Below are 25,673 nucleotides of genomic sequence, written 5' to 3' on the forward strand. Positions count from 1 at the left end.
AGGCAGCTCTTATCTTAAAGGGTTAATGGTGTAATTAGGAAAAGCATTTCAATGTAGCACATGCACGTGCACGCCGCCAGTACCACCGCTGGCTCAGGTGCTCCCTTGCTCATCCATCCACCCTACTCAGTGCTAAGATGGAGGTGGTAGGAGGTGGCTTTGCTGGCCTCTGGCTGCTCAGTGTCATAGCCATTAGGAAACAAAGCACAGAAGGGTGGCACCTCATTTTGGCATGGCGCTCACATCAAACATTATGAAAAAAAAACAAAACAAAACAATGGCTGAGTGGAAACTTGAAGAAAGGATTTGAGTTAGCTGATAAAAGAGATATAAGATGAGAACAAAGAGAAGTAAGATTTAAAAAAAATTATCCTAGTAGACAAAGGGCTCTGGTAAAGGGAGAGAGGGCCAATAGGAGCATGAAACAGCTTGGTGCAGTAGACCTTGACTGTGTATATGAACAAGATGAGACGGGGATCTAAGGGATCCAAAGCCTGTCCCATCCACAAGAGGTGGACTTTGAGGCCACAAAGGAAAGCTGAGCAAAGAAAATGCTTCCAGAGCCAATGGGAAAGCTCATGCCAAGGGCACGCTTCGGGGAGTGGAGGACAGCTGCAAGGAACTACAGTGCACACTGGGAGCACACAGGAACAGCAGAGCCTCTGGGTATCTTAGGAGCAGAAATGACCTGATCTGGAAACTAAGGGCTTTCTCAGATGAGGGGGATCAAGCAGTCACAGGGGAGGGTGGGGTTGGAGGTTGTCAGCGACTAAGGCAATAATGGTTCAAGACGTGTACACACAAACATACAACCTCTGAGAAACTCAAGGTGGGTGCTTTATGAAGCATATAGTTGTTGAATGTTACAGAAAGTTTTTGTAGTTGATAACCTGAGATTCTATAGGTGGTTTTATTATCAGCATCTATCTTGCCCACCTAAAATCATCAGCATCAAGTGACAAAGCAAAATATCTGAATGAGACACCAGAGGAGCCTCTCACCTTGACATCCAAGTGCTTCAGAGAAGCACACCATGAAATCCCAGAGAGTAGCTAGGGCGCAATGCATGTGTGTTATCTGCTGAAGTATAACACACATTCTATAGAAATAAATAATAGAATAATCTTTTCTCAGCATACTTTCTCATGATGGCTATATTGATTCCACTATCAATTTTATTGTCCAAGTCTCTTGCCCTTCAAACAAAGTCCGATGAGATGTATACAGTATCTGCTGCAGAGGTATGAAGGCACCGGTCTACATCAATGACTACTTGGCTAAGACAGTTAAATGGCAGTGACGCCAAAAGATTCCTTGAGGGACGATCTCATAAGGGTGGCAGCTGTTGACATTCCACTTTGCCCCATGTCACTGTCCACAGCAAAGCTTTTACCACCAGTGATGCCATGTCATACCCACTTACTGCATCTGCATGTGACAGTTCTGAGCTCCAGAACTTAGCAGGGCAGATTTCACAGCTCAGAAGAACTGATAATAGACATGTTTTTCTAGGAGGGGCATCGTAGCCATGGGTACAATACTCTGTGCCTGGTGCTTCAAAACAGGGCTGTGACCCGAGTTCAGACAGACGCCCATGCAGCCTATCAGCTGTGTTTGAAAAGCTTGCTTAGAACTCATAACTCATTTTCTCTCTACAATCCTGAATTCTCAATCTAGGAAGTTCTGAGTGCCAACTATAGGCAACAGCCCTCTTTTATTCCCATAAAATTTTGTATCCCTGGGAACCACGGATGAAGCAGAAAATATCCTAAGAGAATGAAGACTTCACAGAAATCTCATGGGATCAGGCAATGCCAACTAGAACCAAATGAAAATTATTTCAATGTGCAACTGTGCTCAGCTGTGGCTGGTTGTCATCCTTTGATATCATGCCCTCTGCCATACTGCTCTCGCAAAGCATCTACTTTCCCACTGTAGTCAAGAACCTGTTAGCCAGGCCTATGCTCTCCGTGGAGGAAGACTGCACCGCTCACTTCAGCAGTCCATTCCTACCGTCCTCTGGAGTAGCACCAAAAGTTCGTGCTACAAAGCCGTCATGCAGAGTGTTCTCACTCTCCTTTATACTCTTTCTGTATGGTTGATATATTGCCTTCGGGTTTGTTTTTCTGTGATCATCTGAGGCAAATTTATAAACTTTCTTCTTGATTAACACACCATAATATTAGCAAGAGTCACTGACTTCAAAACCAAGACAGATACTCCATATACATTAAGTGATCAGTAGGCAAAAGTAAGATATATGTGTGTATGTATATATATATATATATATATATTTTTTTTTTTTTTAATAACATATTTTCAAAAATTTGTTTTATAAATTATACAATAAAGCACAATAACTCATCAAAATTAATTCTAAAATATTCTATACTTCCTTGAGACAGTTTAAAAGGCTTTATAAAATTAGATACCAAAGGAAGCAAAGTTTAGCCTCTGCCTTCCAAAGACAACAGACTGCCAATCACACTGCTGAATATAATTTTTTTTTCACTCTTTGAAATGTTATGCCTGAACACAATGCATCTTTATCACATGCCACCCTTGGTTCCCCTCTCCCACTTCACTAAGTCTTGAAGCAAGCACATTTCTTTCCCAACACTGTGTTCTTTTTTGTTTTTTGTTTTTGTTTTTTTACTCAGTAGGTCTAATTAGTGTTTTCCTTATGAACAATAGTGTGGTACCCACTCACTGGGGCATGAAGAATCTACTAGCAGCCATATTGCAAAAAAAATGTTCCTTTTTTGTATAAAAATTAAATTGTAGACATTCGTGACGGGCTCAATCTTCACGGCATAAAAAGAAAGTGTTGAGGCAAGAGACAGAATCCACCTGCATATGCTTAGTATGACCAACTAACTCATTTGGTTATCAGATTACATCATGCTATTTGGCAAAGACCTCACAGATCTCAAAGAAGCTTGTATTAGAGTGGTTCTCAACCTGTGGGTCATGATCCCTTTGGGTGTTGAACTACTTTTACATGTGGGTCGCCTCAGACCATCAGAAAACACAGATATTTACATTAAGATTCATAATAGCAGCAAAGGTACAGTTATGAAGTAGTGAAAAATAATTTTATGGACAGCAGTCACCACAATATGAGAACCCATATCTAAGGGGTGCACTCTTAGGAAGGTTGAGAATTCTACTATAGATGGTCTCAACCCATCCCTAAGACGAATGAGGAGTGGTGTCCTGGTTGATAATTTTTGTGTTTACACAAATGGTCACTTAAAGAGGGACATGGCAGCCTTCTCTTGTGCCTCTGTTTATCCTGTGTTCAGGGCAGAAAAATTCCCAATATTTTCTCCATTTTCCTTATTTGCGGTTCTTGTTTTATATGTTGAGATAAGAGGGAAAGTTAAACAAAAATGAGAAGAGATCAAAATATCTTATTATTATCAAAGCCTGAGAAATACGAGCTACAAGCCACATACTTGATGATTTGTAATGTAAGTATAAAAAGAACTCCCTGGATCTCTGGGGGTCTGCGATATGATCTTTACAAAAGGTAGCTTGCCAATTTAATTGAGGTAGGAGTTATTTAATTTTTTACAGGTATAGTTTTCAATAAAACTACATATGCCTATAATACTGCTATGGCAGATGCGTCTCGATTATTAGAGGTGGGCTCGAGGGAATATATACAATGGCTCTTGCAACTGAAAGCAGCTGTTGGGGTGTGTGATAGGAATGGGCATCCCACCACACACAACGTGTTCTTCAAGTGGAGCAATGTTTGGCTCTTTTACTGCAGGTGTATTACAGAGGATGAAATTTAATAACTTACTGTATACAATGCCAATAAAACAGGAAAGATTCAGCAGCCTGCTGTTCATTACGGTGGTACAAAGAAGCATGGATTATTTTGTATGCATACACAGTCAAACCCCAACATACAGAGACCCCTGCATACAGCACTCTGGGGGTGGTCACTGCTGGAAAACATCCATGCGGTTACTCCTTAGTTAGGCTGTAACATTGACCCTCTGTTGTCCCAAATGCACATAAGCATGGCTTTGTGGTGGACTGAAAATAAGGGGATATAGTTTATTCAACTCACAAAAATCCTTTTACTAAGAGAGGTCTTCTGAATAGAGAGGGGCGGTAGAAATCAGAACCGTGGGGGGAGTTTCTCTAGATACCATGACCGATAACAGACCCCATTCAAAGAGAGCTGGGGAAGTGCCAGGCTACAGTCTCGATCCCACCAAAATGTGACTTCTCCCTTTATTAAATACAAGGACAGTCTGGCACAAATCAGTGCCATGCTCTGGGGGGGGGGGGGGGAAGCAGTATTTGCATAACAGCAAATGTGGAAGCAAATTCGGCCAGGCCGACCTTTCTGCTGAGGTTCTGTGCCTCCACGATTGACTCTCAAGAGATGGGTACTTAGCGCACTATGGGCAGAGCATTCCCTTTAGTGTATCCATGAGTGCGCCCACTGAACCAACATACACACAAGAAATGAACAAAACATGTCCAAATAGGGAGCATGCCAATTCCAGGCAGGTTACTGAAATGAGACCCCCACAGCAAATTCAATATCTTTCAAAAGGGTTTCTTTCAGGTGAGGGGTTTCTTCATATCTTCTGGTGTTACTGACACTTTAATCTTAAAGCGCGCTTTAAGGAGTTCAAGTAAACATTTCCTTGACTGTGATATGATGTTGTACCTGAGCTTAGACAAGAGAATCTACATGTGAGCCACCTCACCTGTGAGGTTATCCTGATTCTGAAGTGTGAGTTAAGAATCGCCTTTCTTAAGAGAAAAAAGTTCCAGGGCCTTCCTCATTTCTACAAGACCTGTAGATAGATGTCAGTGTGGAACTTTCTTGGGAACACTGAAGAATGATGTCAATATTTTAATATTAGCTGATTTTTTTTCCTTCTCTATACACAATAGAAATACAAAAGGAGCAGTTATGGTCCTAATTTCTAATAATTATCAAAAACTCCCAACGCTTTACATAAGGAAAAAAGAAGTTATCCCAGATCTTCATGAATTTATAATCTGAATAATAAATGTCTATTTCTTTGGTAGTCATACATTATCTCAGGACACATTTGAGGGCTTTGGATACACACATCCTGAGCTATGGAAGATTGCCCTATATTCGTAACTTGTGCGCTGTTATTGAATATACTGCACCAGTGGGTTAAATGTCATTGTCTGAAAACCGCTAGGTCACACTCTGGAGCTCGATACAGCTATTGTTTAGGAATTTTTACCCTACACCATTCTCATGTTTTGAGAACAATAACTTGATCTGCTATGAATCCAAATGCGTCATGGCAAACCTCATTCTGCCAGCAGCGCACGAAAACCAAGGCCAACATAGAATCCATACATTTTAAAGGAAGTGCTTGTGCTGTTGCTAAAACGTGAATTGGCATATTCTACCCCAGCCTTTTCACGGGAAATCCCTGCTGATTTTGAGGAAATTACACATCCTAAGACTGAGGATGTTACTAAATAGATTATTCATACAATGTACTTTTTCAGGGCAGGGAAGTCGGGAATGGCAGGACATGCCCTAGTCTATGCTGGCAATCTGAACAGATCTGAGCAAGGATGTTTTGTCATGAGCACTGTGCTAGTGCAGACTTTGTAGAGACCACAGAACCCAGAGAGCACATTTTTCCTAGGTAAGGCCTAACACAGAGCTCAGATCTCAGGCCCCAGTCAGAGCCTGGGGTGGCAGGGAGCAAGGGTTCTGTGAGAGACAGTAGATGCTTTATCGTTACAGACTTATCTCAGACACTGAGAGGACTCTGCCTGTTTTGTTTACTTGGGATCTATTTCTTATGCTATTAAAGGGGGGTAATTAATAGTTACTCTAATATTGGCTCTAATATTAGTCCCCAGCATTCCTTCAGTCTGGACCCAAACTGTCTTTCAGAAATCTACCCATGTTGACTCAATTCTTCAACCACATCTGGATCAATCAAGGTGGGGATTATTTCCAGTAGCTTGCTGAGTCTTCAGAGCAGAGCCGAGGGCATGGCTGCCATCCCTAAGAGTGAGTGGGCCGGCCACTGGCAGGCAGTCACCTGCAGGGGCTTAGGAGCAATAACCCAACAACAGAAGAGCAAGGCCAGACTTCAGCTTATAGGAAGGCTGGTCTTACAGCTAAGGAAACAGAGATTTGTTTTTAAAGCCCCGAATTTCAGCTAAAGAATACTAGGTTTCCTCTTGCAAAGATGTACGCCCCTGGTTACTCCTGCCTTCTGCAGCTAGACCCTTTCTGATCAGCTTCCTGGGCCACAACTGTTTCTCTTCTCAGTAAACTATAGGATGTTAAAAATGCTTCACTGCAGCCAGTAACCCAAAGATGGGAAGCATATGGAAACCAAGGACCACTGACATCACACCGTTATCAGCAATTAAGAAAGAAATCTCTTTCTTAGGGAGGATTGTCAGTTACACCTGCAGAATGTCAAGGTTGTCGTTGCTGAGGAATCATCAGCTTGAGTGTTAGGGTGATGGTTCTGTGGGTAAAGGGTTTGCTGCACCAGCATGAGGACCTGAGTGTGGATCCCTCACACCACACCACACACACACACACACACACACACACACACACACACACACACACACACACCAAATTGGGGGGGGGCAGGGAAACAAGGTGTGGAAGAGCAAGGTGATAACCCCAGTGATAGGGAGTGTGGAGACAGGCAGAGCCTGGGAGCTCACTCCCCAGCCAGCCTAACAAAAACACTGGGCTGGCTCCCTTTCTCAAAAACATAGAGGGAGATAGAAGAAAATACTAAAAATCAACTTCTGGCCTCCACAGAGGTACCTACAAGTGAGTGTGCTGGCACAGACACACGTGCATTCAACACACACACACACACCACTCACACAAAAGAGAATTAATTAATTAAAATAAATCCCACTTGAAATCCAGTGATTCGAGCAGGTTTCGTCAATGCAAGCTAAAACCAGCCAGTGAATAGTTTGTGGAAGAAAAGCATAATTAACCACTTCCAAAGGATCACCGTGTGCAAGGCAGGAAAGTCTTCTTTGTGGCTAGAGTGACTGAGGGAGGGTCAGGTGAACCAGAGGATCCTGGGTACATTGCCAAGAGTTTGGGGTCCTGATGGGATGGCGGGGAAGCACTCTATGTCATCCTGAAACTATCTACCCAGCCGGAGTCTGAGTAAATGTTTAGATGTGATTCTCAATATGTAGATGAACAAGTGAGGAACAAATTAGGCAACATCACATGGAAACAAACCCACAGTTCTATAAAAGGGGGCATTCTATAAGGCAATCACACTGCTGTCTTTGAGACAACCATCAGTCAAACAAGCCAGCAAACAATAAAAGGAAGACTTGCTTTAGTCTGAAAGAGACGATAAAGAGACACAAAACCCAAATGCCATGTATCAATGCAACAGTTTTTAAAAGCCAGTGGGAACACTTTCATAGAAACAATGGAAACAATTTGAATATGAATTAGGAAGAAATCATCACTGATTTCTTTAGGGGGTATAACAGTATTTTACTTAAGACAGACATGTGCCCTATTTTAAAGAGATGTATGCTGAAAAATCTAGAATAGAAATCTTAGCTCTGTCACTTAAAAATGATCTTCTGAAAATATATGTCCATACAGGTAGCATATATACAGAAACATAATAAATATTAACAATTATTTATGTTGTGGGTATATGGAATTTCATTTTATTAGTTTTATATTTTCTGGGTTCTTAAAAATGTTCACGATGTGAGATGCAAAATAAAAACAAATGGCATGTCTACACTCCAAGCTACTCAGGATGACGAGGCAGCAGATTGACTGAGCCTTGGACTTTGACCCAATTCTAGACAAGCATCAATGGACAAACAATAGACATGTAGCCAGGTAGGGGCAGATATGCACACACATGCATGCATGGATATACACATGGCAAGATATAAAAGTGAGCACGGATCCTTGATCCTCTTAAACAACCAAACAGGAAGAAGTTAGTGAGGTAAAGAGAGTCCCTGTCTCTTTCTTCTTAGTAGACAGTGCATCCCTAGAAGGTCAGTAATAGATTCTGATCAGTACAATGAAAGAAAAGATTCATTTTCTGCTTTGATGAGAGTTGGGTATCATTTGAAAGCCAGTTGTATCTATTAGAACTCCACAAACTACTAGGTTGTTGCCTAACAGTCACTACTTGGTGACAGTCACTATGGCAAACTCGGACCCTAAAGTGTGCAGAGCCATCCCGGTTACAAACATCCTGCCCCGCTGTTCACTCTGACATAACCAAATGATCGGATCAGGATTTTTGATATTTGATTCCAATACCCTGCCTACCAGAAACACAAAACAGGTTCAATCACCTTCCTGACAGAGAGGAATACCAGCTAAACATGTAGACAAAACGGTAGAAAGTTGAAAAAAAAATAAAATTCAACAACTCAGTGAATCTCAGGTAGACGTCAGCTCAGGGAACCTTGTAGTGAGTGTCTCTCCAGAACGTGACAGGATCTGTGCGAGCATTTCAGGTCAGAAGGAAAAGCTGAATGCTATTTTCTAACTCTCATGGGTGTACAAAAAGATGCCCACTACAAAGTTCACAAACATTGCTGTTCAAACTTCATTCCCTCTGACGTTTGCCAACAGTGATGCTGAGAAAACAAATGTGCGGTCTTAAGGTTCTAACCTGCCAGGCACAAGATACACAAGGCAAGATAAAGCAGACATGGCCTTTGCTCTCCAGGAGCTTCCGGAGCCCTAGTGGGGGCCAGTATTCAATGAAGATAAATAATGGTAAATTGACAGAAGTGTCACAAAGGGTGAGCAGAGGGCTGGGGTGGCATAGGACAGTGGCCTGCATAGGAGCCTCTCCAAAGAATAACACATGTGAACCAAGAATAAGCATTCAACTGCCATGTCCCATTAAAACGCAACATGGGTTTCTTCTGTTCCATAGGGTCTAAGTAGCCACTTTCATGACAGACTAAAAAGAATTCTGTTTCTTTTTAGCTCCTATTTTTGTTTTTCTATTTTGACTTTAGGGAGAAAGAAAATATCTTAAGAAACAAAAACAATCAAAGCTTTAGAATTGCATCCGTTGTGATATTTTTTTACAGCCCCTAATCAAATAATTAGAAGAAAAACCCCATTCTTAAATCTATAATTCATTTCAGAGTCAGTGACATATTCAGTATCAATGAATTACGAACTAAGTTACAAAAAGATGACTTGTTTCCTCCAGAGCCCAAACGCTTCTGAAATGTAACAAGAGTCTGCTAGCTTAATCAAATACAATTCTTGCCCATTCTATCAGTTTTAATACCTACACATCTAACATTATCAGAGCAGTCCTATGTCAGAAGCTCAAATGAAGCAAGCGTGGCTGAGCATGACGCAGGCCCTGATTACTTCGCTAGAGGGAACAAGGTATGGGCTTGGCTGATCAGTACGGGAAAGCCCAATAGATTTTAACACATCACTAATTATCAGTGTCTTTGAAATGGAGGTTATATGTAATACAGATCCGTGCCTTGAGTCATCTAATTAAGGCAAGAAATCTAAAACCTTCATCAACATCAGTAGGAATGCCCCTTTTTGAAAACTATCAGTCTAAGGGTACAGTACAGAACTCGGCTGTAGAACATTCTCTGACAGGCTACACAGTGAATCAGGCCAACTCCCACAGTACTAATTTGACTGGACTTAACACTCAGCTTCTCAGCTCTCTCTCCCTCTCTCTCTCTCTCTCTCTCTCTCTCTCTCTCTCTCTCTCTCTCTCTCTCTCTCTCTCTCTCACACACACACACACACACACATACACACACACACACACACCCCTCCTAGTCACCATTGCCAAACTTCCCTATTCAGGATGAAAACACCCACATCCAAGTTTATCTGTTGACATCATCTTACATAAAAAGAAGTGGTAGAATTTGGCAAAATTTAAAAGTCTGCAAATTATCAAGCATACTATTCAATATAGGAAAAGACACCAAGAACGAGTGACATTTTCCTTCTTTCTGTTAGTTGCAATATCACCCATTAGGTATTAGCTGCTGGCTCTTACAGGATTAAGGTTGGGCTAGCTTGTGAAAAAGTTTATTTTCACTCATTTGTGTTTCTGTCAAACTTTCCATTATAAATTTTATTTTCTGTGCCAGTAAAAGTAATATGAGGTTGTGACTTGGCAAGAAGGTTTAAAGCCAGGGTGTGATTTCCGTGCACCAATTTAATGCAAATTAGTTTCTCTGTATTTCATGGAGAGCTTTGAAAAGCCACTTTTGTCTGTACAATTTCCAAAGTTGCAAAAAGCCAATCGGCGTGTTTCTGATAACTTCATTTGGAAGCATCCTGACGGGTTTATTTTTATTATTGCTCATTTTTAATGAATCCAAGCTAGTTGATAATAAAGTACCTGATGATTTTTATTTTCCTGATAGGATTAACAATTTTTAGAAAACCATGTCTACCCTTTATTTAACATTAAAACCGTAAATGAAACACATGTACACACATACATACACATATACACACATACACATACGCACATACATACACATTCACACACAATTAAAGTGTACATATTAGAGTGACATACTTTTGTAGCCCTGTATATCCCACAGTAATAAGCAAATACTGCAGGGCAGCACCTTACTACCTGTTGCTAACCACCACTGTTCAGTGAGAATGAGCAATCCGCCACTGGGACTACAATAGGTGTGCTCCCAGAGAACACTGTTCATCCCTGTAGGCTCACAGGCGACATTGTTATCATATGAAAAGGCAGCTTTGCAGCTCCAGGGGCCACCCCATCTGAAGGTTTTCTGTCCAGCCTCTCACTAGCTAACAAACAGGAGAAAACAAAAGCCCCCTCCCTGGAGAGTTACTCACCTTGTGACACACTGAGGAGTCATTTCAGCTGTGATCTGCTATTTAGACTCCAAACTCAAGACCCAGGGTTTCTGTCTGCCTTTAGGGTCTGTTTAGCTCAAGTTGGAGAGAAGACTTCAAAGAAAAACGCGGCTCAAGAGGAACCGACTCACTGACAGATACCCTGCTCTGCTCTTTTCCTTTCTCAGATTTCCACAAAAACTCGAAAGAAAGCCAGAGCTATGTACGGATCCTCATCTTCAGGCCCTGATTCCCCACGCAGGGAATTTTCAGCATTCCCCCTTGTCACCCTCAATCACCCACGACACTGCTTAGAGCCGGACACAGCGGAGACCAAACTGCACACACGGATAGCCAGCTCTTGCGAGACTCACAAGCGTGAAGCAGAGCTAAGAAGGAAGGCTGCTCCACACTCCCCAGCGAGATTCCTGAAGGTCTCTCAAGGAAAGCAAAAGCAGCAACAGCCCCAACATACAAAAGCATTTTCCTGGATAGTAAGGAGTTGGGGCGCCGAAATTTTAGCCCTCACACACACTCTAAGCAACCACCTCAATTCCATGCACACCCCGCCCCATGTCCCTCTCCACTTCTCACCTTGTTTTTGGAAACAAGAAAGAAAAAAAAAAAAGTTCAGTTTCACCCGAGGAAGTATTTCCAAAACACGGAGGGAGAAGGGATTGCTCTCTGTACACACTCTGACTCCCACGGTCTGGATGATGCTTTCCCAAGTTCAGGGGCCTCAGGCTTACTCAGCAGAGGAAATCTCTGTCTGTGAGGACTCATGCCAATTCCTATTAGTAAGAAAGGATACAGGGTCTAGGAAGTCTATTCTCTCAATGACCAACAAAAGGGGCCCAGCAAAAAAAAAAAGAAAAAGAAAAAAAATAGAGACCTGTGCCATGACCATCTGCAAAAAAGGAAGGATGTTGTCAACTTTCTTCTCCCCCCAAAACTCTGGCGACCTCTGCCTTGACCCTCAGAAAGCCGAGCCACAGGAACCGGTTTTTCTGCAGGAATAGAGAGCTTTACACCAGAGACCAGCTCTGTGAGGCTGGTTGCCCAGGCTATCTGCCCCGAACATGTGCACTCACATTCCAGAGATGTTTCCGCTGCTGCACTGGAATATGGCTGGGAATGTCTTTCCTGCAGACTTCTTTCCACACAGACTGCCATGGGCTGCACTGCTGAACGAGTTCTCAACCAAGAGCTGTGCAGCTCATCGCGACGAATCTTTTAGATGCTGGAGTATGACTGAATTGGCAACTGGGCCAGAGGAGTCAACTTTTAAAATGCAAATGTATACAGCAGGGAGGGGAAAGAACATCCTCCAGAACCAGTCCCTCAGAATTCTACCTTGCTGAGAGATGACTGACCCTCTAAGGGAAACCTTCTTCTTGAAGCACGTGTGGGCTTACATTGTTTTTTTTATGAATATAATAAACAGGTTGTTTTTTTTAAAAAAATCCCAAGTGGATTCCTCACCACCACCACCACCACCACCACCACCACCACCACCACCAAAATCATTACAGAAACTAGGAAAGCAAGATGGCTCAAAAGGTGAAGCATCCCTTTTTTGCATAAAAAAACAAACAACTTCTCCCTTTGGGTGAAGAATAAAATGGTACAAGACTTTGAGTATTAAAGAGCACTATTAAATTTCAGTGAGAGCTTTGGAAAGTAACAGACCAGTTCTATTCTTTTCAAGTAAAAATTAAGATTTGCATTTTAATTATGATTGGTAATGAGACTAAAATTCAAAGTGGAAAAAAAATCTAGAAAATTTCAATTGTCTTAAGAAAAAGCTTCCACTTTTGTCCATAGATGACATTTTTAGGGGGAAAAATGTGTTCTCTAGTGTTAAAAGTCCACAAATGCAGAAGACACACACACACACACACACACACACACACACACATACACACACACACATAAACACACACACACATACACACACACATGCATGCACACAAGCACTCATATCCACGCACGTGCATGTGTGCGCGCACACCCTCACCCACATGCACACACTACACCTTTGTGTTACACTGGCATTTTATTATTTAATTAAAGTATTTTTCTTTTCCTAACTCGTGCGTGCTTCCCATGTGACGGCTTTGCTGTTAGCCTGCTGGCCTTGACTTCCAGCCAAAAACAATCCAGAAACAAAAAGGGACAACAAATCATATTTTCACAGACATTTTTATCCCTCGATCCCACCCTGTTTTCACACAACATCATATAACCCCTAAGAAAACTATAATTTAGAGCAACGCCGCTGGGACCCGGCATCAAACACACGGCCCCACTGAATATATCTTGGGTGGGTGAGAGATTGTTAAGTTCTTCACTGCAAATAAACTCTCTTGATAAACCCATTTCCACTGACGGAGCTGGTTTGCAGACAGTAGCCCAGGGGTACAGGTTGATGGTTAAAAGAATAAAAAATAAGCCAGTGAATATAGCTTTGACCCCACCAAGCCCTAAAAACAAGATGTTTCTTGGTTCGGAGCTCTGATTTGCTTTATTCCTCAAAGACAGTCACCAGGAGGCTCTCCGCCCTCCACGCACTTCAGCGCCACAACTGAAAGGACATCATAATCGTAGCTGCACAGCAGCATTTATTTCCCAGGTTAATCCTCTCACCTCTTCCCCAACCGAGAGTGGCACTTACCTGGTGGCAACCCTGCACGTTTTCTCTCCCATAAGATGAGTATGAGCCCCTTTCTGTTTTACCTGCCAAGAGAAACAATGAAACAGTATAAATCGTGCTTTTTTCCTTTCAAGAAAATCTCCCCTGCAGGTCCCAGATATCACTCCCCATCTCCGATGTTTACACACGTAGAGGAGGCACTACTGGCAATGTATGCAAGCAAGAGAGGGAATAACACTTCCTCACTCTGGCGACAAGAAACTGGAAAAAATTATCCTTCATTCCTATTCTTAGCCAAACTGCTCCACACTTCCAAAAACTGTCATTCCAGTGGCCTCCACTTTCTCTAACAAACAAATTGTCATTCCTTAATTTCACTTTCTCTCTCTCTCTCTCTCTCTCCTCACACACATACAAAATTTGAACCGTTTCTTCTTTATTTACACAGCAGGCAAATGATCTATGTAATGACCCTAGCCTGGTACTTCCCATTGATTATATTGACACTTAATGGGGAGGCCGAAGCTAATCAATCACGGGCTCTCCAGATGGTGAATCTAGCAAAGAAACTGTTCAAAATTCTAAGCGCCTCCCCCCCCCACCACCACCACCACCACCTCTCTCTCCTTCCTTTTTTAAAACTTCCTTTCCCAACATCAATGCCCATCATGATCAACACAATGGCGGAGAGCACACTTGGGAAAGGGGCTTTGGGGAAACCGCCCGTTCTGAATCCAGGTTCGGACTCTACCAGCAGACCTGGCAGGCCCGAGCATCAGGCTTCTGAGTGTTTTTGTCCTGGCTCCAAATTCTGTAGGCATCTCTAGACTGGTCAGGACCGACAGGTAAATCTCTACTGCAACTGAGGCACATGTGAGGAAGAATCCAAGGCTGCACTTTCTCTTCTGTTGAGGTCTTTACCAAAATCAAGTTACAAGAGATGTAGCCAAGTCCCGCTGGTGATGTTCAAAGTGTTGCTCTAGAAAACTGACCCTCCCAAATGACAAGAGGCTCTTGGGGCAAGCCAGTGCTCTAGACTTGACTCCACCACAGACTGAAGGTCAATCATGCGTCAAGACTAGATCTTTGGGGTACTTTGTACTTTATAGACAGCGGTACACTCTTCTCGTATCCCAAAGGGGAAAATGCAGTGCTTATATTTTGAGAAGGTGAACCAACATCATGTTAAAGTTCACAACCCCCAAATTTTCCCTTCTCCACTCAACATGAATGCTGAAAGGAACAGTAGTCATTTTCTCCTTGGGTTCAATGTCAATGTTATCAGAATTAAACCTCCTTGACGGCACACACAGAAGTTGTCTTTTAGAAATGTTATCTCGGGTGTAAAGTGCGCCCTGTGTCTATATCACTATATTAACACATTGGGTTGGGGAGGATTTTCAAAGAGAACAAGTTCTGAGTCTCATGACTCCCCCTCCCTGTATTAGACTTTCTCCTGATTTTAACAAAACGCAAACTTAGGAAAACTATACTTCTGCCGTGGCGTTCAGTGCAAAGTATAAAAAGCAATGCCCATATCGGCCTCAACTTCAGAAGCAAGAGACCGTCACACAGACTGTCAGCCCTGGGAGATGGAAGGGAGGAAATCCTCTGTGTATGACTGTACCTACTGTACATGTGGTCACACAGACATCCTCACCCACCCATGTCATATAATCCACCCCTACCTTTTAACTGCTCTTTGTAACTATTACTACCAGGAAAGGCATGACCTTTGAGCAGTATCACATGTCTTCCCTTAAGCTCTTACACACAATAACTCTCCAAGCATACCATGACATAGCTTGGACATGCCATTCCCTGCTTAACCACTTTATGGACAGACAGACAGACAGACAGACAGGCTTCTTTTTCTTCTTCTTCTTCTTTTTTTTTGTTTTTTTTTAAGTGCTTTGACCTTGTAGGAATATGAAAAGCTAATGTCCCGATTTGGTCATTTCCAAACACTGACCTATAAAAGTATAAAATATGGGTATAAGAAAAATGTTCCTTTTCGTTCCATTGTTTTTGCTCAAAGATTCTCCTACCTGGTATCATATGCAGAACTCATCTCTAACATACATAACTGGTGAGAACGATTTCTCTATTCGCACTTGTCTTGCTACATGTACACAAGCCGGGGCCACTCCTTCTCTTAGGATAATGCAAATAGCAAGGACAAACACAAGAACAAGACAGTGAGAGAAACGGGGTGTGGAGAAGAAAGACAAGAAGAATAGAAAAGAAAGAGCAATGGGCTAGGAAGGAAGGGGAGGAGGCCAGAGATAGGAGGAGGAAAAGATGAATTCACGCGGCAGAGAGTCCCCAAAGTACTCCTGGCTCCATGGGCCCAGCACCCGTTACTATCATATCAGATACAGACTGCTTAATCTTAATTTTGCTTGTTAAAAAATATTTATCCAGATACAAAAATAAACCCACTGCAAATTACAAGTTGTCAGGGTTAAAAATCTACTCCTGTTTGTGTGGGGGAGGATAAGAGACCAGCACAGACATGAATCATTCTCCTGTAATTTGAGTGTTTCCATGACATCAATGGGCACCCGTCCAGGACTCTGTCGAAGTCTGCGAGGTACCAAAGAGGCAGCGCAGCCAGCGGGAGGCTGGGAGGTGGACTATTTTTTTTCCAAGGATTATGCTCCTCGTGAAGGTTTCATCTGTAGCATCCACTTTTACCATCAAATAGATCACACTGCAAAAACCATGAGTGAACACATTTCATTCTAATAGTGTAAGCCTTTAACTTCACTGCAGCTTTTTGTTCCCAAATTCAACTATAAATCCTGCCTTCGGAGCCCAAAACCCTGGTTGGAAGCGAAATAATCAGGGATTGTGGACAAAGCCCCGGGAGCACACAACATCAGATTTTTAAAGTTCTATCATTTTTTTCAAATGATAAAAAGTAGCCATTTTGAAATGTCACCTCAGTTTCTGGGAAGAAAAAAAAAATCATGTATTTTGTGTTAGTTGTCCCTTAAAAATTAGGCATGGACTTGATATGAATTTTCTGTTCCAAATTCACTGGAATGTTTGTTTCAAGATAATGAAACTCTGAAGTTCACTGATAAGATGTCTGAGTGGGACCCTAGAATACCCTATGTGCACTCAGGGACACAAAGGACCCTAAAAAAAAAATCTATTTCCTCTATGCCGGGCATGGATTTTGTCACTTACATCAACTGGCTGGCACAGAGAGCATAGCTCCTTTTCTCTCCATTGTTTGCCCCCCACCTTCAGCCACACAACCTCAACGGGCACTTTGAAGGAGCTCAGGAGTCCACGTCTCCAATATTTAAAAGACATAGTGGCAGTGAGCAAGCCCCGCCACACTCACGGCAGAGTTTTCAAGACAACCCCTCCAGTACTAGAATGCGACAGCCGCTGCGGATATTTTTTGGCACAAAGACAACGGTGGCAGTGCCAAGCCCCATGGCTAAAACTACTCAAAAGAGGCATAAGGGTAGCATTAATCGCTCAAGTCTTTTACGGCATGGAGTACTGTTGTCCATATTTTTTTAAAAATGAAAAGTACCCGTTAGTAGCAGTTGTTATAAGCCCATAAATTGGGGGAGGGGGAGGAAGGCTTGTGAAATATATATGAGACACACATCTTGTCAGGCATTTGATTCATCTTTAAACCTAAAAAGACCAAATGTTAAATTTTGCTGCTGGTAACAATTTCCGTGCAGGAAACGAATGGTCTGACCTGATGAAGGATGTTGAGATGCTGAATGAGAGCGACTGAGAGGATCTTCTGAGCTAAATCCACATGCTCAACCACTCTCCTTCTTCAGCAACGCTATATGTATATAAAGAACATGTACTGCTGTGTCACAATGCCCCCCCCAATTAAATACGAAGAATGCTGTGAATGAGCAGAACACGGCACCCGTCAATCAATCCTGGAGACAAAGGAGATCAACATGCAGGCTCTAGTCTAAGACAGGTCGTTGTCTATAGTGAGCAAGAGATCCAGGAAGTCAACATGGGCTTTGTCCAAATGAAGCTCATCCTATGGCTGAAATCTATATTTAAACGTGAGTGCTAAAAAAAAAAAATGGCACCACATGGCAATCAATAAAGGAGTCACTTCCTTGTTTCTGTGGCCCCCTGCAAACCTAATGTCAGCAGAAAATATCAGCCATTTGCAATTTTTAAGGTCTATATTTTTGTTGCCCCTGATGGTAATCTTTTATTATGCTGTCCTCAAAAGCAAGAGGTTAATTTGTTGTTGTTGTTGTTGTTGTTGTTGTTGTTGTTGTTGTTGTTGTTGCTATTGTTGCTGCTGCTGCTATTGCAGCAACTTGGGGCAGTGCAGTTAGTAAATATCTAAAGAACACAGATTCAATCTTTAGACAATATTTTATTTGTCATTTTGACGTCTGACTTTCCTTCCAACATACCATGATTCCCTGTTGCAAGGAAAAGGAGAGTGGCACCCCTTGCGGTAGGTTAGTGTTCCTGACCTCACGCAACAGTCACAGCCATGTGGAAAGTGCCAACGCCAGACAACCTCTGTAGGAAGATTTTTAGAAGTAAAGCTGGGGCACCGACGTTCAGCAAGGTAACTGAGTCATACTGGGGTACGTGGCCCCTGGTTCGTAGAGGGCTCTGCTAACACTTACACCCAGGTGGAAGATGGTCTTAAGCTCACCACTGAAACTAGAGCCTTTGTATGGTGGCACACAGTGTCCTGTTCAAAGCCTTGATGAAAAATTATCTGATCCCATAGGACAATACCAGCCAGGCTATTTCCCTGCTAATCCTCGTTCTGGGAACTGAAGAATGAGCCTTTTGTTCCTTAGCATCAGACTAGGGAACTCATTGTAAACATGCTTGACTCAGAATAAATTTCTGTTCCTGTCCCAACTCCAACCTATCTGTGCTTACCCTATTAATTTATAATAATAATAATAATAATAATAATAATAATAATAATAATACAGTGAGCAGGCTACTCCATTAAGCAGTAAGTACAAGTTTCAGGGGTAATGAAAATAACACACTGGTAATCATTTGGGATCCTCTATTCATGCCCTACCCAAGTCAGAGTTGCTGAGAGCTCCCCTCGCAGGAGCCACCTACCATCTAGAGGGCTCTGGGAACTGTGTATGCTGTCTAAGTAAACTACACAACAGCCAGTGAGGTGAGCAATGTGATCACCATTTAGCAGATAAGGAAACTGAGGCATAGAAAAGTGACTGAGGCCATGTAGGTCTAAGTGATCCTGGCATCTGTACCTGCTTTGACGCTGATATTTAAACTCTAGGAAAAGAAAGTACAACTAAAGCAGAGGCCAACACTGAAGACTCTGAAATCCCGGAGCTCAAAACACTCATGAATTTGATATGAAATTAATGAAAGTGTCTTATAGGCAGTGATAATTTACATTTACATGGTGTTTTATTCCTAAAAGGTCTCTAGATACTTTATGGCTATACAAATGATATACTCAAGAACCTGTGATGTCTCACAATTAACTGCCCCGTCTCTATGTTAACGCAAAGCAAGTAATTAACAAAAATATGGCAGGAGACAGCATTGATCCGCATTCTCTACATGGAGAGAAGAACTGTATATTAAAATGCAGAGAGAAGAATGAGAGGAAAGACACAGTCATGACATAGGGTCACTCAGCATCACATTAGGAACCTTCTATGGAAAAGCAACCCACCATGGGCAGCAGAAGTCAAAGGAGAAGTTAACAGAAAGGGTACAGGAAATGTGTCAAGAGACTCAGAAGCCTTACACTGCAGCGGCTTAGTTCACTTAATACGGTGCTTAGAAAACTGGTTGGAACATACACTCCTGCTTCCATCTTTGTTTTGTATAATAATACAAGTCCTGACAAATTTTAAGAATTACAAGGATGAAAAATACACTAAAAGGATGTAAGGTGAATCAGACATGCCTGTAGTTTTCTACCAAACAGTTGGTAGAAACTTCTTTCTAAATTTTTTATCTTACTTAACTAAATTATCATAAGGCTATTTGAACCTGTTCATTTGGTGACAAGTCTGTAGGCCTCCTATACCTCATGGAACTCAGTACACTGCCTCTGCTTTAACTAGCTGATCAACTGTAATTATCCCTGACCCCCATACATAGGTAAAAGAATGGGTATTATAAAAACAGAAGGTGACATTATCAATCAGATATCCAAAATCTCAGAGACGAAAGCTCGGTTCTCCTGTAGAATATAGGTGTCTCTATACCAGGACGGCACAATCTTCTCCCATAAACACTTAAAATGCCATGCTGAAAGAATCACATCCCACTTCTGACACAGTCACCCGACACAGAGGGAATCCTTTCATCCCTCCTTCCTATACTGAGGGCAGAAAGGACCACAGGAGAAACGTGACTAGATGTGTGTCCTACAGAACGGTGAGAAGTGGGGATTATGAGCTAGCCATTTTTCTCAGAACATGTCCTTAAGGCACAAGCAAAGGTATTCAGCAATGGTCTGTCTGTCTATGTCTCTCTGTTAGATGCTTTCAGAAACAGTAAGTCTGAGCAACCTCTCATCACTAAACCACCTCTTCTCCCCCAGGCAAGGCACTGTCTTCAGAGCCATGTGCAATAAAACCCAAAAAACATATAATGTTTGCCGCTCGACCCAAGCTCATCTTCACTTTGGGAACCGCCTCTGGTTCAGGATCTATAGTCCACTCTCCTTAAAGAACTTATTGTGGCAAAGTGCTATACTGAGCACTATGGAAAGTCAGTTACCTTAAATCACTTAACACAAGGCACTGCGGAAATTCATTAAATAGATCCGAGGCCATCTTTTCATACAGACTGCAGTCAGGGAAGTGAAGCCAGAGAACCGCTGAAGCTAAGCAGGTAGCTGAGCAGATGAGGTGAGATCGGGAGCCCCCGGGGCCAACACCAAAGCCATTCTAGAATCTTCAGCATGCCACCTCTCTCAGGACGACTCTAGATGATGTTGTCTCTACACCTCCACAACCAAGTCCCCAGGAGTTCTCAGGTCCGTGGTCATTTAAAAATGGGTGGGGGAAGGGTGGGGCTGTTCGATAAAACCACAGTTCAAATGAACATCCTCTGTTATATATATATATATATATATAAACTTCTCACTGCAGAAAAAAACAGTGCTGTGAGTTATTTCGCTGGGCCCTGGACAGCAACAGGTAAGCCAATCCTCTATTCATTGTCTTGCATCGAGACCTATGTGTTAAGCAAGTGAATGCTCACATGAGTTCCATGTGTTATTTTCCAAATGCAGGAAAACGTTTCGTTGAAAGTAACGCTAATTCCACCAAGTGTGCAGTTAATCAGCATAATCAGGGGATAGCGTAGCTGTTTGGGGAGGGGTGGCAAATGACTCCTTAAGGCCACTAAAGTACCACTTGAACCACCACGGAATGATTCCCTGAATCAGCAATTTGTACAAGGGTCCCCTAGAGACCCCGAAGGATGAAGGGCAACCCCAGAAGCCTTCAACTTGCTTCTAATGAGTAACTTTCCAGTGCTTTTATGTGCATCGTGTCGCCATGCTGCTGCCTGCCCTAGTCTATGCTTTATTGTAATTTGACTCTCCAAAGAATGGGGAAACTACAGCAACTGGGATTTGTAAGTTCTTGTAACAAACAATGTGCATTTCATCTTTTTTAAAAAAATTTTAGGAAGTAACTTCTGTATAAAAATGGAGAGAAGGTACTAGAGAAATGTCCTATACTGGCTAAAACTACTGTCTGTTCCTCCAGAGGACCTGAATTTAATTTGTAGCAACCACACATTGGCTCACAACCATCTGTGACTACAGGTTCTGGGGCGCTAACACCCTCTTCTGGTCTCTAGGGAACCATTAGGCAAGTGGGGTGCAGACAGACAAAACATCAGCACACATAAAATAAAATACGTATTAAAAAAATAATAAAAGTAAAAATGGAGAAAGGTCGAGAGCTACAGAGATGGCTCAGCAGTTAAGAGCACTTGCGGCTTTTTCCAGAGGACCCAGTTTGATTCCCAGCACCCACATGGCAGCTGGTACTTCAGTTCCATGGGCTCCAAATGGCCTCTGTGAGCACTAGGCACACACATGATACACAGGCATATATGTAGGCAAAATACCCAAACACCTAAAATACGTTTTTAAAAAGTTTTAATTGGGAAAGCATTATCTAATAATACAGATACCAAAAGCAAGAGGAATTAAAAATATTTTTGTTTCATTCTTATGTAGAAGAAAAGATATCAGATGCGTGTGAGGAAAAGCAATGACCAAGAGGAAAGCCCCTTCTTAAAGACAATTCCTGGGGCAAGTAAAGTAAGGTTCAGAATTTCCTCGCGTCTCCTCCCTCACCTCCCTCTCTCTCTCAGCAAATGTGCATGTGAGGTGTGTGCGCACGCGCACTGTGGGGTCCAGGTACACTTGTATATTCAGATGCACTTGCCGGTGTATGCTTGAGTAGAGACCCCAGGCTGACATTGGAATGTGGTCCGCATTCTCTTTTGCATCATATTTTTTGAGATGGGTTTCTCACTGTGCCAGGAACTTGCTGTCTCACCTAGGCTTGCCGAGCACAGCAGCAGGCTCTCTGTGACTCTGCCCGCTGTGCTGAGGTTACTTATGAGTCCTGGCATGGCTGGCCGTCTGGGCGCCGAGGAGCTGAACTCAGGTCTTCAGGCAAGTGCAGCACTTCATTGGCCCTGCATTTTATTTTCACTAGTTATGGCAACCGATGTAACAGGTACACACAACTCTGCAGATTATTGCAGATAGGCACCAAACAAACTTGGCAGAGTGATAAATAACAAAATATGACCCCTCTTTGGGTCACATTTCACAGGAAAGTAAGCTGGCATCCATAGCCTTTCAGACAACCACACCTCAAGGTTAGAGTCTCTAATTCTGCAGGGTCTTTAACTTCGCTCAACTCATTCCTGAAGGGCAGTGGTTGCAAAGTTAAGTTAATTCCTCCAATGAGTAATAGTGCGCACAATCTCAGGAGCCCTGGATTTTGTGAAGGTTGGTGCTTGCTATCAGATCCTGGCCTGACGCTCCCAAATCACCCTTCTCCAGTCCTGACCCTAGAGCAGGGTCACATTTAGATATAGAGGGAACTCCAGACACTGACTGAGACACGTCAGGATTTAAAGCACCCTGCTTCCCGAAACTCAGGGCCTCTCTTCCACACTCACTTTAAAGGTGAGCATTTAGATCCTTTTCTCTCATCAGGGAAGGTACGTGGCATTTCTGCCCACATGTAAAGAAGCATCATATAAACTGGATTTTGTTGCCAGAGTTTTTAAAGAACTTTTTAGAGAATTTATCAGCAAATTTTAAGATAATTGGTTGTTGCCGCTCACCATACAAATCACTTTCCCAGGTAAGTTACTTGATGTTCAGTAAACAAAGAGGCCTAACAGTAATAGTAACAGTGAACTTCAAAACTAAAATGCCAAAACTCGGAATTAACTGAAGGAGAACACAGTAGAGAAACTTTAGTATTAAACAAACTCTAGAGTACACCTACATATGGGTTTAGTTGTATGCAGAAAAATGCACATTTGAGCACTGCATATATAAGTGGTGGCCTCAATTTCAAGTTGAGTTTATAACTAACAAGAATATGTGAGTGTGACTGGCAGTGCACACCAGTCAGCCTAGCACTTAGAAGACCGAGGCAGGAGGATAGCAAGTTTGAGTAAGCATAGACCAAACTAAGAGACTATGCCTCAAAAGAGAGAGAGTACGTAATTATCTCTCCATAAACAAATATCATTTTAAAATGATACTCAAGGCCACACAAAATTAAGAGAAATACGTGTTGGGAAATTTTAAAGTATAGTAAATATTTATGTGCAAGCAGAAACTGAACAGTGCACACATACACACTACATGTATGACACACATGCAGCCACATCTCTACATTTGTATGCTTTATCTCCTTTAAAGTTTAATTCCCGACTTAGATAATGAAAATATGCCCAACACATATAGATGATATATACATCTATATGCAGATATGTCTATCTGTAATGTCTGAAATGATTGCCTCTCGTTTAGTATTGGAACACAAGTAATCTATATTTTTCTGAGGAACTGAGGAAAAATAATCTGAATTCAAAATGTATTCCAGGTTAACTATGGAACAGAGTAAGAACAGAAAGGTTGAAATTAAGGAAGAGAAACACCCTGTGGTATAGGTTTTTCAAGACCAAAAGAATGAAGCAAAATAGCTACACCGTCAGGTAGACAGGGCCAGCTACCACATGACACTAGCTACTGGTAATTGAACCTGAGGCTCAAGATGCAAGGACACCAGGCACCGATCCTGCACTGTGATATTTAACAGAAATGCCCTGTTTACAGAAAGATTTGGCCAAGAGGTAGAGTCAAGAGCATAGGGTGGAAGAGAACAGAGGAGAGAGATGGGTGTTCTGGGAAATGAAATAGAAAGTAGGGGAGTAGCCAGAAGAAAGACTTTCTTTCACCCAAGGCACACAGCAAACAAAACTTGCTGGTGTTTACAGAGGGCAGTCTTCACATCTAGGACCTGCAAAAATTATCGCCTGAATGTTTATGGGATAAGACTGAATCATGACACAGGGAAGCATTTTGTATTACCCTTGCACATGCCATGAGCCAGAAGCTAGAGGGTCCGTGAGGGGCGTCATTCTCAAGACGGTAAATGCGACACACTACATTTCAGGCAGGTGTGTCACAAGAATAAGGCCCCAAAGCAAGAACATCTAGGGAAACTTCATTGATGACAATGGTGACAGAAGCGGGGACACTTGCCACTCCATGAATAAATACTACATGTTAGGCTCCAATTATTTGACAATGTTAAATACATCAAAATAAATTTTTAAAAAATGATACTTATATGATTTATTGAAAACTAATGTTAAAGCCACTAGAACCCAAACCCAGGAAGACAGACAACCAAGAAAAAGTGGCAAGATATGTTGTCTCTTCGGGGTCTAAGCCCTTTGATGGTTCCATGTTTGGAGGGCTGCTTTGGGAATCTGGGATGGACTTTGCTTACAAATGAGAGAAATTTGCAATGTAAACCCAAAGAACTCCAAAGCTCTGTAGTTTCTTCAACCACAGTCACTGAATTGATCCAGTCACATAGTCTCAGAGCTATACAGAAGTCATTTATTTACACTAATGTAATTATTACAGAAAGTGTAGCGGAGCTGGGCCAGCAGAGGCCATGGCTTTCTTAAGAGCCTGTTCTCTACACAAAATCTTGCTCTCTACCACCGAGCAGGATACTATCTACCCGGGGTACTGTCCCTCCACGCAGTGGCAGAGAGGTGGCATCCTGTCTTCTTAACTGCCCTGAACAGCTTCTTAATGTGGCCTGGAATCATGAACAACCCCCACACTCCTTAAAACAATAGGAAAAGGCAGGCAAAACAAAACTGATTCCACTCAGACTAACACCCTCACGGGCTACAGGTGAGCATGGCTCATTCAGATTTCTAAGGAAACTCAAAATGTAGGCCGGACGCGTCACGGGAAGGAGAGAGAACCACACACCCCAGCAGGAAGCCGTCTTCTACGGTTACCCACCGCTACGTGAACACAGCCCGACTTCCAGGGTTCATCACCCGAGAAGTTCTAATCCCAACTGAGACAAAATAGAATGCACGCCGGACGGGCAGGCCAAGCGCAGCATGGCCAAGCACGTTACACACTGTACATGCCCTCGGAGCTATCAGTAACTCCGGTTACTCACGGTTCACTGTGACCACACTTAGTCTTAAGTGACTTGACAGTCACAGAAAATATTTGATTAATGTCCAAAGATGAAATCAAAAGGAAACACAACACCTTCCACCCCAACCGCCAACCCCCACCCCCGCCATTACCTTGAAAGTGAAAGAAATTAAGAACCCTACATTCCAGTCCGTTCCAACCTGAGTGGCCAGCAGAGGGCGCACATGCCCCAAGACAACAGCCTCAGGCTAGGGAGGCACTCCCCATCCCTATTTAAAGCATGAAAACCTGACCAAATTTGAAGGAGGGGGAGCAAGCTGGTCACAAAACTAATCTGGATTTAGGATTGCTAAAAAACACAAGTACATTACTATTTAACAGCAACTTTAACAAGGACTTCTTGG

General features: G+C 42.5%; 1 protein-coding gene across 19 annotated transcripts in view; it reads right to left on the reverse strand.

The window, feature by feature from the left end:
• The window catches only part of TCF4 (transcription factor 4), a 341,209-nt gene that overhangs the window by 153,556 nt on the left and 161,980 nt on the right, over positions 1-25,673 (reverse strand). For 14 of the 19 annotated variants that reach the window (XM_084780519.1, XM_084780533.1, XM_084780534.1 and 11 more), the window contains one exon: positions 13,569-13,630. In XM_084780519.1, the coding sequence (XP_084636645.1) occupies positions 13,569-13,630 (62 nt within the window). Of the gene's footprint in view, positions 1-10,894; positions 11,072-11,488; positions 11,680-11,985; positions 12,129-13,568; positions 13,631-25,673 lie in introns of those variants that run through there. The other 5 variants (XM_084780523.1, XM_084780526.1, XM_084780522.1 and 2 more) reach the window with 5 other exon arrangements.

This window comes from Acomys minous (genome assembly GCF_964271855.1).
Source record: "Acomys minous genome assembly, chromosome: 4".
Classification (NCBI taxonomy): domain Eukaryota; kingdom Metazoa; phylum Chordata; class Mammalia; order Rodentia; family Muridae; genus Acomys; species Acomys minous.